Source organism: Mirounga angustirostris, unplaced genomic scaffold, assembly GCF_029215605.1.
Source record: "Mirounga angustirostris isolate CCGP_5_RB_7025 unplaced genomic scaffold, mMirAng1.0.hap1 SCAF_7, whole genome shotgun sequence".
Classification (NCBI taxonomy): domain Eukaryota; kingdom Metazoa; phylum Chordata; class Mammalia; order Carnivora; family Phocidae; genus Mirounga; species Mirounga angustirostris.
In genome coordinates this window covers 149,297,975-149,315,258 of record NW_026991715.1, presented here as the reverse complement: position 1 = coordinate 149,315,258, position 17,284 = coordinate 149,297,975, and the positions used below count along the sequence as shown (strand labels likewise).

The following is a 17,284-nucleotide window of genomic DNA, read 5'->3' as shown; positions in this document are numbered from 1 at the left end:
CAGGCCAGACCCTGCATCGGTCAGTGGCCTTCAGAGGCCGCAAGCGCCGGGGACGAGTGAGCTGTCCTGGTGGGGACTGAGGTGCAGGTCGGTTACTGTACCAGCATCGAGTCCAGATACACAAAGGTCCTTCTGAGACAGGGGATGGTGTAATGACCTGGACGGGCCCCTCAGAACACCTGCCCTTCCCAGAGGGCGGTTCTGGAAGTGGGCCTTTTCCATCTCCAGATGGTCCACTCGAGTCAGGGCCTGCGATGAGCCAGTTCTATAATATTATAGCCTTTATCATCATCATCATCATCATCATCATGATTTGGGATTCTTGCTGTTAATATTACTGGTTCTATATTTTATGAAGGAGCCAGAAAAAGCATAGATTGAGTGATAACACACAACAATGTAATGTTGTATGTTTAGTCTGTCTATCTTTTAGAGCTCTTAAGAGTTTTTTCTGATTAGAGCCATGCTTACTATATAAAATGTGTGAGGTACCTGAATTTACAAAGTAGAGACTGAAAGCTCCGTGATTCTGCCGGCCAGAAATAAGCACCTGAGGATGGTCATCGACCACATTTAGTCATCCGCTGTCTGGGGAAGACCCCCGCCATCCTCTGGCTTGTGTTATCACGTAACTTCTGCAGCTCACCTTCTTAGGCTGGCCTTCTTAGGAACACACATGCAGACTTTCCTGGGAGCGATGCCCAGGCATGACTCACTGGCATCAGGCCTGTGCATACTGACCTTCTCTAGGGATTGCCAGAATCTTCCAGAATGGCTTCCCTGGCCAGTCCATGTCCCTCCTCAAAAGCCCTTGATGTTACCCTCCATCCTGAGTCTTGCCCTCGACAGGTAACATGTGGTATCTTACCTCTGTTTTAAAGGGTAGTTCTCTGATAATTGGTCAGTTTGGACATTGCCCTCTATAATTTTCAGCTGTTCTGATTCTTTTCTCTGAATATTTTTCCCTACTTTTTTTCGGGTTTCTGGTTATCTGGCTTTTTCTTGGAATTCTCTGATTTCCAGATACAATTTCTTGTGTGGGTTTTAGATGTTGTGAATCTTTTCTCCCAATATATGCATTTTCTCTGCCTTGGTCTCTCTCATCTTTTATTGAAGAAAAAAAACCTTCTACTTTTGAAGTTGTTCCTTTCTCCATCCTTTCATGGTAAAAGTTGTATTTCACGTGAAGACCGTTACATCATGAGATATGCCCTTCTATTTTCTTCCACTGGCTTTGTAACCTTTGCCTTTGCATTTAAATTTAGCCCATTGTCTTCGTGCATGTTGTTAGGTAGAAATCCAACTTTCTTTCCCCCTGTGTAGTGAGCACGTTTCCTGAGCCCTATCTACCGGCCCACCTGACCCTTTTCCACTGCCTTTTATTCTATATTTTATTTTACTTTATTTTATTTTATTTTATTTTATGTTTTGCCATTTTTATTCTGTGACAAGTCTCCACATAAATATGACTCCCTTAACTGCCAACTCCTGGACAAATACTGTATTGCCTTTAGGAACAGCCTCTTAATCTAACATCAGATAGCACAAGACCTCTTCTTTGCTCTTCTTTGTTTTTTATGAATCATGAATGTTCCATGTAAGTTTTTTTCAATTACTCATCAAGAGTTTTGCACATAGTGGTGATTTACTTCCTGCAACAGAGCATCCCCTGAAATCCAGCATGACCCAATGGACACATATTTCCTGCACGTGGTCTGATGTGGCTTGGTGCCCTTTTCCAGCTGGGGCACGTGCCCTTGAGCTCACAGGGACAGGAGACGAGAATGGGCCAGCACATCCGCTCCTAACAGCCCCTACCCAGAAGGACATGCATCACTGCTGCCTCAGTCCACTGGTCAGCACTGGCCATGGGGCCACAAGCTGATGGTAGGAGCCGGGAAGCACATGGCTGTTTGTAAAGCTTTAACCTGTCTGCCACGTTCAAGTTCATCAAAAATGGCCATATCTTAAACTCATCAAGTTGTACCCATTAAATTCATGCAGCTTTTTGTATGTCAGTCATACCTCAATAAGTGGTTTAAAGAAAAAAATAGCTAAGCCTGTAGGATTTTCTGTGTGGGCAGTTGTACCATCCACAAATAATGAGGTCAGTGGAATACTCCATCCTGGTGGCACAGAAAAACCGTCAATATCGTGAGAGGCAGACAAACAAAACCAGAGCAGAACTATTATTTTCGCCAGTTCAAGTATGAAGACGGAAGAAGCTTGATTTTTGTGTATTGGATCTTAACACAAGCCAACATAAATATGAAATAACAAAGCCAGGACGATTCATTTGAGAAACTGTCCTTCCACCATTTAAAACATCACTGCAGAATCTACCTGGGGTCAACTGTTGTGTCGCCAGGAACAATCGTTTGGGTGGTTTGCTCCTAACTCCCTCCGCATCTTGTTAGGGTGCCCTGTGACCAGCCCCCACAGACGTTTTGACTGCAACAGGACAACACATTGCAGGAGTTGTTTTCAGTAAACAGGAGAGATTTGACTTTGAAATTCCAGTTTTCTGAACATGTTCACGTTATTAATGACACTTGATGGAAAGCTGTGCCGGAAATTTGGTGCGGGCTGAAGTTTCTAGCCTGCCAGCACCAGTGGACATGGGGTCTAACAGGCACCGCCCACCGCCACCTTCTGTGCATCCGGGGAGGTCACCTGTCCTCCACGTAACGCTGGTTCTTAGGCTCTTCCTAACGACGAGTGTGGGCCGGGGGTGGGGTGGTGGGAACGGGGCAGTCCACTTCAGGGGAGGTTGGGATGTCCGGGCTTATGCAGAGGAACTGACAATTCTTAGAGCCAGTGGGATGCTGGCGTGTCCGGTGACTATCCAATCACAGTTTGTAGAATGCACCATTTCCCAGAATTTTGCATCATGGGGTTCCAGCCTGTTCCAGAACTAGGCTGGGGCTGTGGAGGAACACTGTCATTTACCATTTCTACACCCCTGAGACGTCTTCCTGCTCTACCCGGTCATTTGCAAAACTGCAACAAGTGTGCCTCTGCGTGAGGCGTAGATGAGCTAACGTGTGCAGAATACCACGCAGGACCGGGGTTGGGGAGTGTGTACTACCTTTGCTTTGGAATTCTAGCTGGGACGTAAAGTAGCCTTGAGGTCAACGTTGGTAATGCTTCAAGATTCATCGTTCGCCCCTCCAGAAGCATGCTTGCGCACCCACTGGGTGCTGGGTATGTACGGCGCGAGGCTAGAGGTGAAAACTTGGGCACCACTCCATCTGCATGCCACCCCGGCCACCGGTGCTTTCCCGTGCTCACTCCACAGCAAGGATGTGCCCCTCCACCCCCGGGGTCTGAGGCTGCAGTGCTCAGCATCCACCTGGGTTTTGATTAGAGATGAGCCCCGCCCCGACATGTGCAACAACTCAGTGTCACCACGGAAGGGACTGGACTGGAGGAAGAGAAAGACCTCCTCCTCTGGCCCCAAAGCTCAGTGCCCTCCTACAGAGGAGGAAACTTTGGAGAAAACAGGAAATGACTCAAATGTAATCCTGATTAGGGGGTAGGGTGGGGGGTGGGGTGGGCCTAGAAAAGGACTTGTGCGTCTGATATAAGTAAATAAAGTGACCTTTGTTTTTCCTCAAGGGACTGGCACAATTGGATATACTGCCTAAAAAATCGATGTAGTACTTAAATACGGTTAGGGAATGCTCAATTAAAAATTGTGCCAATACCATACAAACGTGCTCATGATCTAGGCACGTTTGGGGTGTGGGCCAGTAGAGTGGGCACCCCGTATTTATATTCCCATCACCTGGTGTTGCTGTCTCGAGCACAGAAGAGTGGCTGGGAGCATGGACACCGGGGCCCAACTTCGTGGGTTCAAGGTCCAGTTCTACCCCTTACCTTCTCTGTGACCTCGGCAATTGAACTCGGCCTTGGTTTCCCCATCCTAAGGGGAGTCATAGCAGTTCCTCAGCCATGAGGACTGAGCGAGTCTATACATGGCAAGCTCTTAGGACAGTGACTGGCACAAGCTTTACCTATATTGTGTTATAAAGTATGCACTGTTTGAAGATCCCCAGTGATGTATATAAAATCACTGATTGAATTCTTCGCTTATTATAATTTTTACTTAATCAGAGAGAAAAGATCCTATGGCAACACCATTATACAAATAAAAGAGTGGAAATCAGAACATCCCCAAAGTAATGACCTAAAAGTAATAATAGCCATCCCACTCGCTTATAGAAAATCACTTTTTGATTTTTATTAGGTCAGCCAAAATCAGTCCCTCAGTTTTCTAAGCTGTTCAGCCAGAGCCTAGAAATTTGAATTTAGAACCAACTTCTGTTCTTGATTGCAATCTTAAGACTATTTTATGATTACAGAATACTGCATTTTCCAGAAAGATCCCTGCTCCTTGCTTTCTCAACACTTAGCTATTTTATGCCGTATCTTTGCCCTGCATTTCTAACAAACAGAAAACGTGAGTGTTGGGACTGTTACCTGCATGACACCAGCAGATACAGGAAGCTGGGATGATGGTGTGTAGCCTGAAATGGTTTGAATCCTTTACTTTTATCCCATTATGCATAGCACACTGCCAGTGGACTCCAAATGCTCAGAGCTCTTAATTTAACGAGAGCCCAGCGTTCAGCAGAGGGTGGGGGTAGGAAGGCAGGGCTCAGGGATCATGGAGGGGTGGGAGCCGGCGGGGAGGCACAGGAGGCCAGGGTGGGAGAGGGACTGCAATGCAAGGAGCAGCAGAGCCCAGCCATGGGAGCAAAATGCTGACGTCCGGTGGATTCACGTTCACGGTGCAGAAGTGCACAGGCTTTCCGGAACCTGCCTCTGTCATGGGTGCTGGATTTTACCTCGGGACCTGCCAGAATGTGTGATGTATGAAAATGCTCTTCATTTTTTAAGTCAGTGCATTAGGGCTGCTTGAGTTAGGGGGAAAGTTCATCACCCACTGTGGACTGACGTGGCTCGGAACACTTGGCAGTCCTCGGGATCAGGCTGGCAACGCGCCTCAGGTGCTGCCCAGGTGCTGCCCAGGTGCTGGGTGAGTGTCTGGAGATCTCCGGGGAGCTGGTCTCCCTCCCCCTTCTCTGCTTTCCCTGCAGCACTGGGTCTAATAGTGGCCGGGAGGTGAGGGAGCCCTGCCTCCTCCATCCACCGCCCTGGCACCGCATTAGCACCTCATTACAACCAGTGCACAAAACAGTCAAAATTGTGTTCTCAGGGCAAATGCAGGTATGGTTCAAGCTTACTTACTCTAAGGCATGTGGATATTAACAGTTCTCCAGGGACTCAGAAATGCCCGCCTCCACCCCTCCTCGAAGGGAGTTCAGAGAATCAGAGCCCGAATCGTAGCCTTTTCATGGTTAAGTTTTTCCGGAAAATAGTCCCGAGGTTCCCAGTGATTTCAAAGTGTCATGAGCTCTGTTTATTTAGTGTTGCAGAATTTCCTGTAGGGTTTGGAAGGTCCGGTGCCCGCCGTGTTATGTGGCTGGAGCTTCCTCTGTCCTCACAGATGGCACGGCCTGGGGAGGTTGCAGAGCTACGAAGGGCCACCGTTACGTCGCAAAGACACACATGCCTCCTGGAACTGGAAACCGTCTCGAGAGCAAAAGCATGTGTTACCTCGGTTGCCTGTGAAACCCTTGTGTTACTTCTTGATGTGATTGTTCCAGAACAACCCAATCTGGGATTATTTTGTCAGACTCATGGACCTCCTGCCAGTAGGCCCAGAGAGTGGGACACGGCTGCCCCCTGTTCTGACAGGTGAATCCCCACTGATGGTTCCTGTCACACTTCCCAGTGACATTCTTGGTCTCCCTCATCTCTTTGGAGTTCCCTGCAGGGCCGTGAGGCTGTCACTGTTGTCCTCGCAAGAGAGCGCTCTTCCACGCGACGCTGAATGGCGGGAGTGGGTGGAGGGTGTCGCTGGTTCCGGGGGGGTCATAACATCAGGAAGACCGCGGGCCGGAGGCGGGTCACCTCTCACTGTCGTGGGGTAAAGCTAGAGGACTGAGGGAGCCATGTCAGCAGACCTGGCTTCTGTGGGTCGGCAGGCACGAGGAGAGCAGAGTGTGCGTCAGCCACGGAGAGAGGACGACCCGGCCCCTCCCACCAAGCTCCCCCCAGCCCCGAGGGCCTCCCTCCTCATGCTGTTGGGCAGCAGCCGAGAGGCTCCGGGTCCCCGGGGCCCGCTCCTGCAGCTTCGGGCAGTTGGAGAAGGTGGGTGGCCACACGTCAGCGTGAGTGGGGTCCCGGCCCCCAGAAAGGAGGGTGCACTGAGGACTGAGCCACCAGGAGTGAACAGGTGCACTAAAACACCTGTGGGCCCTGGGGGAAGAACTTTGATCCTCATCCTTTTCAAACTGTGTTCCAAGAAGAGGGGGAAATAGGGTCCCTAAGGAAGGTCCAGGGTGTGGGGTTGAGTGACCTGGATTCTGACCTGGAAGGTCAGGCTGGTGGGAAAATGCCACGTTTCCTGCCAGTCGCTCACTCAGGGTAGAAGGATGCAGAGCAATTGTCCGTAAGAAGGCCAGGGTTGCTGAGGCTGATACAGTTAACACGCACCTGTTCGTCCCAGGGGAGCCAGGTCCTCGGGAGGGACATTTACGTGAATGGAGATATGCCAGTGCGTGGAGCGTCCAGTGACCAGTGTCCCTGACAGCAGGGACAGAGGTGTGTTCCTGGGACTTCGCTAGAACCCCGCACATAGGCAGCTGGATTTAGCTCGTAAGGCGAAGACGCTGAAGGAGTGGCTGTTTTGTGCTGAACAAATCCTTTAGCCTTGAACGTGGAACACCTTGTCCTTGGCTTGGCCCGCCCACGAGCTCCCTTTGCATTCTCTGTCTAGCGAAAGTGGAAACTACAGATTGCCGGCAGTCTTGAGGGACCGCGACCGTGTGTGAACAGGTGTCTCACTGAGGAAGGCCCACTTGCCCGGATCACAGAGGAACCAGAGTCGAGGAGGGGACCAAGGTCCACAGTGTGGCGGGAAGAATGGGCAGGTCCAGGGCACTGATCAGCTCGGGGTTTAGACAAACCGTGGTAACTATGGGATGGCAGGCCTGGAGCCCCATTTTATAAAGCGGGTGCAGAGCGACGAAGGGGGTTCAGTGACCTCAGCCCGTCCCCTGTCCAGTGGGAGAAGGCCAGGCTGGGCAGCATTTTATGGAGTCTATGGTCAGTATCTTGTTTTCCTACACTTGCATCCGCAACCGTTCTCCTTGTTTCTGAGAGCCGACCTGGCCTTGGGCTCCAGCACTGCTTTGAAATCCTGTGTGACTTTGAGCACATTACTTGACCTCTCTGTGTCTGCTTATTCATCTGAAAGCCAGGGTTGATTATAGCGAAGCCTCCCTGGTGGGCTTTCGGGGAGGGTTTAACACGTGTGTTCAAACCCCGTCCTGAGAACGATGTCTGGCAGACAGCCACCCTGACTGCCTTTAATAAGTACGTCTGGCTGTCACTTACTGTGTTCTGGTGCTGCTAATGAAACCCACGGGGACCCAGCTGCTTAAGCAGAAGTATAAGTACTAGTGGAATCTCAAAAAAAAATTTTTTTGAAATGATTATCTGAAATAATTTAAATTTTTAGCAAAAAGTTTCTTTTTCTCTGCTTACTTCTTCCAGGAAAAGACCATCTGTCTCAAAAAAAAAGATTCAGTAATTGCTAGAACTTTCTTTAAAGTGTAGAGGAAGGGGATGCTTCTGTTTTGCAAGCATCAAAAATATCCATGAACCATGCCTTTGCTGTTGCCATGGCTTGAGGATGTTTTACGATCATATTAAATAAGGTAGCTCCAGTTTAATTCCCCCTGAATATTACCGAGTTTATATAAAACTGATGCTGGCTTTGACATCCTGAGATGTTCACAAATTTGAGAGAAAATATCTGAGTACATTTATTACCTGTTCATTGGGAAAATATTAGAGACTCTAGTAGAGAATAGGTTGCCTAAGATTTCTCAATGGAAAATTCTGGAATGTTCCACTACGTAAACAGTTCTTCTTGAGTGAAGAGGCTTTGTATCCTGGGCGATATTCTGGAACTTTGCCCTGGTGAGAGTTAATGCCATGGGAAAGCCGGTCAGTGGTCTTACTGGGACAGGGAGCTTGACTCTGGCCAAAAGTGCTTATTTATTCATTTACTCCTGCCTCTGCCCCCCAGACTCCTGGGTCAAGCCCCGTGCATCCCCCTCACCTGGTCTCACCTGGTGCCTCCAGCAACCCGCACCAGATCTGTTGGGTGGTAGGCACTTAATAAAGCTTTGGGAAATACAGGTTACTTTCTTGGGGCTTTTTTATAGCCAAGCTGTACTTACGAACCAGGCTTGTTTGATATCGATGTGCAGAGATTGCTTAAGTATAAGGCCAAGAAGAGTTTTTTATGTTCTGATTTCATGACAAATCAAGGAAGCATCACACTCCATGGGTGGTTTGCCAGCACTCACTGGGCACCTGCATGCCCACTGCCAACTGACGCCCCCCTTGCCTGCCCCCGCCCACTGAAGCCTCAGCCCCTTGCTTCTAGTCTCGCCTGACCCCCCGCCCGCCCCCTCTCCCTCTCCCTGTGCCGGGGCATGTGCTAAGACAGTGTGGTACTCCCTCCGCATCACCATGCCCCACTGCACGGTCCAGTTCCTGGTTATCCTTCCCCAAAGTCTCACCCAAAGTGTCAGTGTGCATGGGACTCAAGTGTGGAGACAGGCACAGGGAAAGCAGGTCACTCAAGAGCCAGTGGCCATGTCCCCTCCTTCCTCTCTCCCCTGAGGACCCTCCCCACATCTATCATTTGGATAGAGATGTTGAGAGAGCCCTAAGCACTATGTCCAGCAGCCTCCTGCTGCCCTGGGTGCTACATTTCTGATACACATCCTGAAACCCCAACTGAAAGGGACTCACAATCTGATCCTGGAAACCTGTTTCCTCCTGGAGCAGAAACCTGGAGTGCCCCGGGCCTCCTTAGCCACAGGACAGATTCTTCTCTAATTGACCAACATCTCACACCTGACCAGCCACCCACTTCCCAAGTGACGCATCCCAAAAGAAACCTGACCTGGTGATTTGCCACCCACGGGAGAGGTCCAGACACTGCAGGTTGGTGGCTGGAGATCTATCACGCTTATCTCTGGAGTGAGAAGCATTGTGTCCCCCAAACATATACTGAAGTGCTGACCACCCCACCCCCCACCTATGAATGTGTCCTCTTTTGGACAAAGAATCTCAGCACACATAAAGTTAAGATGAGGTCATGCTGGATTAGGGTAGGCCCTGATGCGTGGTCAGTGTCCTGGTAAGAAGAGGGAAGTTTGGAAATAGACCCATGGGGAGAAAGCCACATGGACATGAAGGCAGAGATTGGGGTGATACATCTGCAAGGCAGGGGTTCCTGACGAGGGACAACAAGCCACCAGAAGCTAGGGGAGCCATGGCAGAAATTCTCTCCTAAAAAAAACCCCCCAGAAACAGGAAACTTGATCCCGGACTTCTGGCCTCCAGAATTGTGAGAAAATAAATTTCTGTTGATTTAAGCCCCTGGTCTGGCATTCTGTTACAGAAGCCCCAGGAACGAATACACTTCCTGTCTCACCACCTCCCTCTCTGTCCTCCCAGGACCACCTGGACACACACTCCCCGACTTGTCCTTTGAGTCCACCCCCTGAGCACCTCCTCCAGGCAGTCCTCCCTGCCTGTCTAGCCCCCAGACCATGGTAAGTGCACCCGTGTGCACTCGCCCAGCACGCTTCCTGCTCAGCACAGAGTGGGGGTATCAGAGGACACTTGGCCATTGTGGAGACATCGTGGTTATCACAACTGGCATGGGGCTACTATGGCATCTGGTGGGCTGAGGCCAGAGACGCTGCTAAGCATCCTACAGTGCATGGTTCAACCCCACAGCTGAGAACAGTCCAGCCCCAGATGTCTGTAGGACTGCATCATTTTGCCCCTTCCCCTTCTGCCCTGCCAGCCCCTCAGCACTCCCCCTCCCTGCCCTGGCTGGTGCTGGGCAGACTCCCTGGCAGGCGGGGGGCATCTCCCACTGTAAACTGACCACCCTGCAAACGGGCTCATGCGGCCTGAGGCTTCCCTGACTCAGCCAGGAGGGCTTCCCTCGGGGTTACTGTGGGCTTCCGTCAGCGGTCATTTCACCGCAAGGACCCTCGTAGCCCTCCTTGCAGTCTGAAAGTCCCCACCACAGCCACACGCACACGTACACACACGAGTCACTACACACACGAGCATCCGTGTGCACGCTCGTGCGCAGACACACACGTGCACGTGCACACATGTACTCGGATGTGAGCACACATGCACACACACACCCCCAGTTTTCCACGTGTGAGCACATGCGTGCACAGGCATGCATGCATGCCAACATGCACACTCATGCACACACACATTCTCGGACCCGTGGTACGTGCTGCAGAATCAAATCAGCGCTTTGCCGCGCCCAGCTTCTGTGTGATGCCTCGTTGGACAGGATCAAGCTCAAGTCCCTCCCTCGCTGACCAGCAGCTCAGTGTAACTGTTTGGATTTGGAATCATTTCTTCGAAGCTGCCTTATCTGTTGTAGGGTCTTATCTGTGCTCTAGAATTTTGTTAAGTTGATCGGCTTTGCACTTTAGGCTTAAAGAGAGGCAAAATCATGGCTGCTTTTCCAGGAGGGGCTCCTTTCAAAGATCCGGAGGTTCACCTTCTCATCTTCCCCACACCCAGCACCTCCTTTGCTCCGAGTTTCTCCTGCAGAGAGCCACGTTAGGGAGTGAGGCCGCCCCAGCACAGCTCGCATTAGAAGCCCGTGCTGGAGGGGTTAAGGATTGTGAGCGCTTTTAGACTAACAATTACATGTTCAAAGACTTTGAAAACAAGTAGCCGCTCTGTAATTCAGCCCAGGAAATGAGTGAAAGAACCCCAAAATTTCACATGAGGAGTCTGGAAACTCTATTTTTAAAAGAACATAGGCCTATAATTCATGGGCAAATGAAACACAGAAATGCCACAAAAGTAGGTTTGCAAAGAAAAATAAAGTAGCAATAAAAAAATCTAATCAAGGGAGAAACATAGAATGAGTGTATTTATCTCCACCTGTTAAAATAGACGTTATTGAAAAAGCTGGGAAATGAGCCACCTAAATGCAAAATACTGGATTTGCCTGAAGAACACTCTGTGACAGAATAAACCAAGTCATAATATCCACACGAAAGACGGAAATTTTGTGTGTGTGTTTTCAAGAGTCCAGAACGAAGCTAACTTTGTCAGGGGGTGAGATCTTCTGTGATTGTTCCAAAAATAAAAGCCCCATTTATTGTGCCCACCCTGTGCCTGGCACTGTGCCAAGCATCTTACATGTTTTAACATATTAAATCCCTATAAAAATCCAGTGTCATATCACACTATTCTTAGGTTTATTTTACAGATGAGGAAACTGAGATTCAGAGAGGTTAAGTAACTCACCCAAGGTCACACAGCCAGGAAGTGTTGGAGCAGGGATTTAAAGCCAGGTCCGTTGAATTCTGCACTCTCACCCCAACACACACACACACACACACACACACACACACACAGGTTCCATGCCCCAAATTCACCAAGTGTCTTTTCCATTGTTCTCTAAATATAGCCAACTGTTTCAGCTTCCCTTCTGGGACCCCTTATGCCTGCCACCCACATGTCAAGGCTCAGCTAAAATGTCATGAAACATAGAAGGCTTTCTCGATTGCAACCAGCGCTACCCCCCCTTCCCCTGCCCCAGCCCCGTGGTGGGACCCATCCTCCCCTCTGAGCTGTATGAGGACCAGAATCGTTTCCACCTTAGAAAACCCTGCAGTCCCAGTAGCCAGAAGCTCCTAACTTGAGGAAGACTGTAGCAATCCTTTCCCAAACAAATAGATAACGGACGGACTCCTCCTTGCTCTGTGCCATCTTTATCCGGTACGCCAGCCATTCCCCAAGGGGTGATTTTACCCCCGAGGGGACATCTGGCAGTGTCTGGGACAATTCAGTTGTCATAACTCTGGGGGGGCCACTGCATCTAGTGGGTGGAGGCCAGCAACGCGGCTTACCATCCTGTAGTTCACAGGACCGCCCCCAACAGAGAAGGACCTGCCCATGATGCCAACAGTACTGAGGCTGGGAAGCCCCGATGTGCGCCTTCTGTCTCAGCGACCCACGCCGTGATGGGCTGGGAGCCCCTACAGGCAGGGGCCACTATTACTTTGTCTTTCTAGACCGTGCACCTCACACAATGAATGAATGAATGAATGAATGGACGAATGAAACTCAGTGTGCACATTGGGGTCATGGAAACCACATAAGATCAGGGGATTGAACTGAGGACCTGAGTTTGGAGTTGCTTATTAGCTGTGTAGAAAAGTGTAGACATGTGTGTCTGTATAGAATTGTTCATGCTGGATTATTGTGATTGGCCCCAAAAAAGCTATGAGGTAAAAAAAAAAAAAGACAAACCAAAATACCCACTAATGGTTTGGTTTGACAAACACGGCCCTAGAGAACTGTATTCTCATTAGCCCTGTTCTGCATCAATGTTACGCTGAGGTTTTTAAGGTCGTTAGGGAAAAAAACCCTGGTTGCTCATAACTATTGGTTTACTGTCTGGGGCTTGGGAGAGAGAGGGTGTTTACTCAACTAAATTCTTACTGATCACACAGTTTCACAGTGGGTTGAGTAAATTGTCACATCCAGGTCTTTTCACATTAAATACAAGTAGAGGTATTTTAGTGGAGAAACAAGAGTTATTCCGGGAAACCCTCCAGAAAAGACTCTTTGGTTATTAGTTAAATGGAAACAGACAAGGAAGAAATATGAATGTCATGACAATGAGAAAAACAGTTCTCAATTAATTGTAACACAATTTACGTTTTTCAAAGTTCAGGATCTTATGTGACATTCATAATGATGCTGGGCAGCGAATACTGTCCCCGCTTTATAGAGGAAAATACAGAGGTCAGAACAGTTGGGCCAAAGGTTTCCCCAAAGTCCATGTTGCAAGAGACTGCACCTGGAGGGAAGAATGGGAGCTGGCTCACAGTCAGAATGGCCTTGAAGATCAGGGGCCCCGGGCAGATGGAGCACCCCCCCTTCTTGGTGCAGTGAGCACCTCAAGATCATCTCAGCAAAAACAGCTCGGCCACCCTGCGGGGGACCAGCCAGTGGAAGTGGTGCTTTCCAAGCTCAGTGTTTCCCTGGGTGGTATTTAAACAGCCCATCAGAAGAGGATGGGCAATTTATGAAAAGAGATCTGTTAACTATAAACTAAAATGCCAGAGACAACAGAGGGGGGGAAAGTCTTCATGGGCAATTGAGGGCAGTGAAGGCCCAGAGACCTCCGGTGGGCTTAGAACAGGCTCTGTCTCCTGGTCGCTGAATTGACTGAGTGCTGGGTCTTTATTTTCATACTATTTCCTGGGAAGAAAGGGAAACAAAGAGTGGTCTGTTCATTTGGGGTTCATTTTGTCTGTTGTTTTTTGTAATAGTTGGGACTTCCACAAAGAACAGGCAAAGTATGCATTCACGCCAAAAACGACGGAATATTCCAAGATTATCATAAGCTTGTATTTGGCTGTTTCCAGTTCAGAATTACCAACCATGCCACAAACTTCCAGTGTTCTAGACAAGAATGATAGAGATGGCTCGAATTTGCATTTTATACAAAAGAATAAAGCCTGATATTTGCCCCCCTTGATGTAGAGATTGATGAGCACCCCTGCAAAGATGCATGTGCTGTGTTTAATGAAGCAACTTCAGACTTTGATCTCAACCCATCAGCATGATAATTATAAATGTACTAGCTTTCCGTGGTCCCTTTTTATCAAGTATAACGATACCACATAAGCAAAGTAGGAAGCTCTAAAATTAAAACTAGGAGTCATATCCTGGAGAGGCATGGGGAAGTTTCTGGAAGTCGGTAAATGGCCATCTCCTGCCTTCTTCTCTCCCACTCTTCCTTCGCCCCTTTAGCAGCGCATTTGGTGTGAACCGAGCAGCAGATTAGATAAGGTGGCATTGCCCTTCATCGGCAGATGGACAAGTTCAGCCAGAAAGATGTCCAGAGGGGTCAGGACACAGCTGTAACTCGGGACTTCCGGCTTCTTCCCTGGGCATGGGTCTCCGTCTCCAGTGTTGAAAGGACAGATGTTGAACCATATGTCCTGAATTTAAGAACACAGAACAGTCTTCTGTTCCTAGTTTTAGTGATCGGGTGCCCTTTTCCCCGTGAATGGCAAGGCCGATACGGCTGTGTTCCCACCAGCACTGTCCGTGGGTTATGCGAGACGGCTGAGATCGGGCGGACCTTGCCTGCCTGTGGTCACATAGGCCCAGGTGACTGTCGTCCGGATGCCTGTCCAAGGAAGCACCAGCCCAGCCACCGGTGGCGAGGCCCACAGGTGTGCCGTAACAAAACCGCTCCGTGCTGGGCATGCAGAGAGACTTGTTGGTGAAGGTCTGCAAACGGGAGGCTGCTGGGGAGAGTGCGTGTACTTGCTGGTGGGTCAAACTCAGCCAGGTCTTTCTGGGGTAGCTCCTGCACCCCGCCTGCAGAACGCGTGCATGAGATGCTCAGGAAGACACGCAGACCTCCCGGGGGGCTGAGGGAAGTCAGCCCGAGGAAGTGTGCAGAGAGGCTGTAGGAGTGCCCGCTCATCAGGACGCCTCTTTCGGGACGGCTGGTGGCGAGGCGCGGGGGTAAGACCGGGGGGACAGCCCTCGCTGACGGAGGCCCCCGCACTGCGGCGAGCTCCTCTTCTCCTTCAGTCTGCTCCTTCCCTCGGTTGCCAAATAAACCTCATTCCCACGGTCTTCTGGAAAGGAGGGCCTGGCCCGAGACACGGTCACATCAGGAGTGCCTTTGGGTTCCCTCTCCCTCGTGATCTAGAGCCTTCTGTGTCCGTTCCAAGATGGATTAGACGCTCTTGTCCACTGCAGACGTTCATGTCCCATCTTTCCGGCCAGAAACACCTGCTCCCGGTGAGGGGGGTGGGCCTGGGCCCCTGCCCCTCTCCAGGGATTGTGTAAGGAGCGCCGGCCCCTCACCTTTGCTCCCTCTTGGGAGCCCTGGACAGCCTCCCTCCTCCTTGAAAATGGCCCCCCCGCCCACCTGTCTTCTCACGAAGTGGCTCCCACGTGACGTGAATTACAAGAAATTCACCCATTGTTCCTGGGCTTGAGTTTTAAGAGTTTTTTTTTTTTTTTTTAAAGATTTATTTATTTATTTGAGATAGAGAATGAGACAGAGAGAAAGAGTATGAGGGGGGGAGGGTCAGAGGGAGAAGCAGACCCCCTGCCGAGCAGGGAGCCCGATGCGGGACTCGATCCAGGGACTCCAGGATCATGACCTGAGCCGAATGCAGTCGCTTAACCAACTGAGCCACCCAGGTGCCCGAGTTTTAAGAGTTTTGAAATGTGTGTGTAAATACATAAATGTACACGTCTAACTGTGAATCTCTGTCTCCACTGTTGTGGGAGAGGGCTGGAAGTCACAGCGCAGCATCCTCCGGTGGGGGGAGAGGCCGTGGGAGCCCCACCTTGCCCCAGGGACACCCCACCGTCTCTGCGGATGGCGGATGCCCTCCTGGGACAGCCGGCCTTCCTTCCCAGGCCGTAGAGAGCGGAGGGTGGTGGGGTGGTGAGGAGCAGGTGCTTCCCAGCCCCTGGAATGAGGGGTCGGAGGAAGCCGCCCCCCCCCCCCCCGCGCCCCGCCAGCCTGTGCCCCAGCTCTGCTTGGCGCCATCTAGGGGGCTTCTGACCTGGTTTTTCTTTCCCTCTCCCACAGGGGCGGATCTGTAGAAAGGCCGGCAAATCAAAAAAGTCCTTCAGCCGCAAGGAAGCCGAAGCTACCTTTAAGAGTTTGGTGAAGACGCATGAAAAGTACGGCTGGGTCACCCCGCCCGTGTCCGATGGCTGATGTGTTCGACGTGTGGGAGACGCTCCAGCCACCTGTCCACACACACGAGTTCCCGACATCTCCTCCTCAACGCCGAGCATCCTCACCCTTTTCAACTCCAGCCGGAACTGAATCCTGAATGCCAAGGAGACGTTTAAGTTATTTATGAACAGATGTGTTTACAGGGAGAACGAGGGAGCCAACACTGTTCGGGATTAGGTTTCGACTGTAAATGAGCGGCCATCTCGAAGTCACTTTAGAACCGGTGTTGAGATGGTGACATTCCCCAGCCCGCCTGCCCCTCCGCCCGCCTCCTCACACTGCCCTTGGCTTCTTCCCAGACCACAGCTCCAAAGAGCAGGCAGGAGCCCCAGGGCCTGCTGCTCGACCCACTTACTGTGCACGGCACGTTCCCGTGTACTAGGAACGCCCTGCATCGCTGTGCCGTTTGTCTCTGTTTCTCTCCCGGGCAGGTCGACATAACCTGGAGACGTGTCTTTCTGTGGCCCCGTGTGACGACATGTAGACCTCATTCGTGCTATGACCTTCAGCTCCTGAAAACACAAATTTCACATTGCCAGGTTCTCGTGATTTAGAACAGCAACTGCCCCCTTCGTGAAAATGTGCTCCGTCCGCCGGCGTGGCAGCGAGCCGCTGTCCCCCCGCAAGGCAGGGCCCGGGGACGGACAGCAGGGGCTCCGCGGTGGGACAGCCTCCTCGGTATTCTGGAACGCTCCCACGACACCGCATCCGTGTTCCTGTCTCCTCCCAGCTGGTCAACCCACCACCACGAGCAAGAGACAATTTCCCGTTCCCTGAAGTCATCGGACACATTTTACTCTCCATGCTAGTGACAGGGAATGCCAGGACTGCCAAAGGACACCAAGGGATGGTCCGAGGACTTGCATGACCGGGTCTGTTCCTCACCCTCCTGTCACTTGTGTGCCCTGGGGGCTGGGCTGCGTGATGCGTGAGCACCCTCGCCGTGATAGCAACTTCCCGTTACTCCATCGCCCACACTTTCATTTTTCTCCTCTGTTAAGTTACTTAGAACTTTCTAAGAAACTCCATGAAGTGAGGAAACACTGTTTATAACAATACATGGGAAGAGGTAAAATGTTCATCCCAGGTGGAAAACCTTATTGGACGCATTTTAAATAAAATCATCCATACCTGACACACTACTTCGAGAATCCAATCCCTGGGGGCTCGCCTTCCCTTTAAAACATTCCATCTGTCTTTAAAATTCAATATTCCGAATACCGTGATGACATTTTCCCGCAAGTTACAAAAAAATGAGTCTTAGGAACCCATGGTCTGTGCAAAACTCCAGTGTGTTAACATGGTCCCCAGCAGCAACCGGGGAGGCCATCAGAAGTTAACAGGAAG

At 50.5% G+C, this 17,284-nt stretch overlaps 1 protein-coding gene across 1 annotated transcript in view; it reads left to right on the top strand.

The window, feature by feature from the left end:
- Positions 1-17,072, top strand: part of UBE2QL1 (ubiquitin conjugating enzyme E2 QL1) — a 35,464-nt gene extending 18,392 nt beyond the window's left edge. Inside the window, exon 2 of the mRNA XM_045863717.3 lies at positions 15,785-17,072. Within this exon, the coding sequence (XP_045719673.1) occupies positions 15,785-15,916 (132 nt within the window). The 3' untranslated portion in view covers positions 15,917-17,072. The remainder of the gene's footprint in view (positions 1-15,784) is intronic.
- Positions 17,073-17,284: the final 212 nt, after the last annotated feature.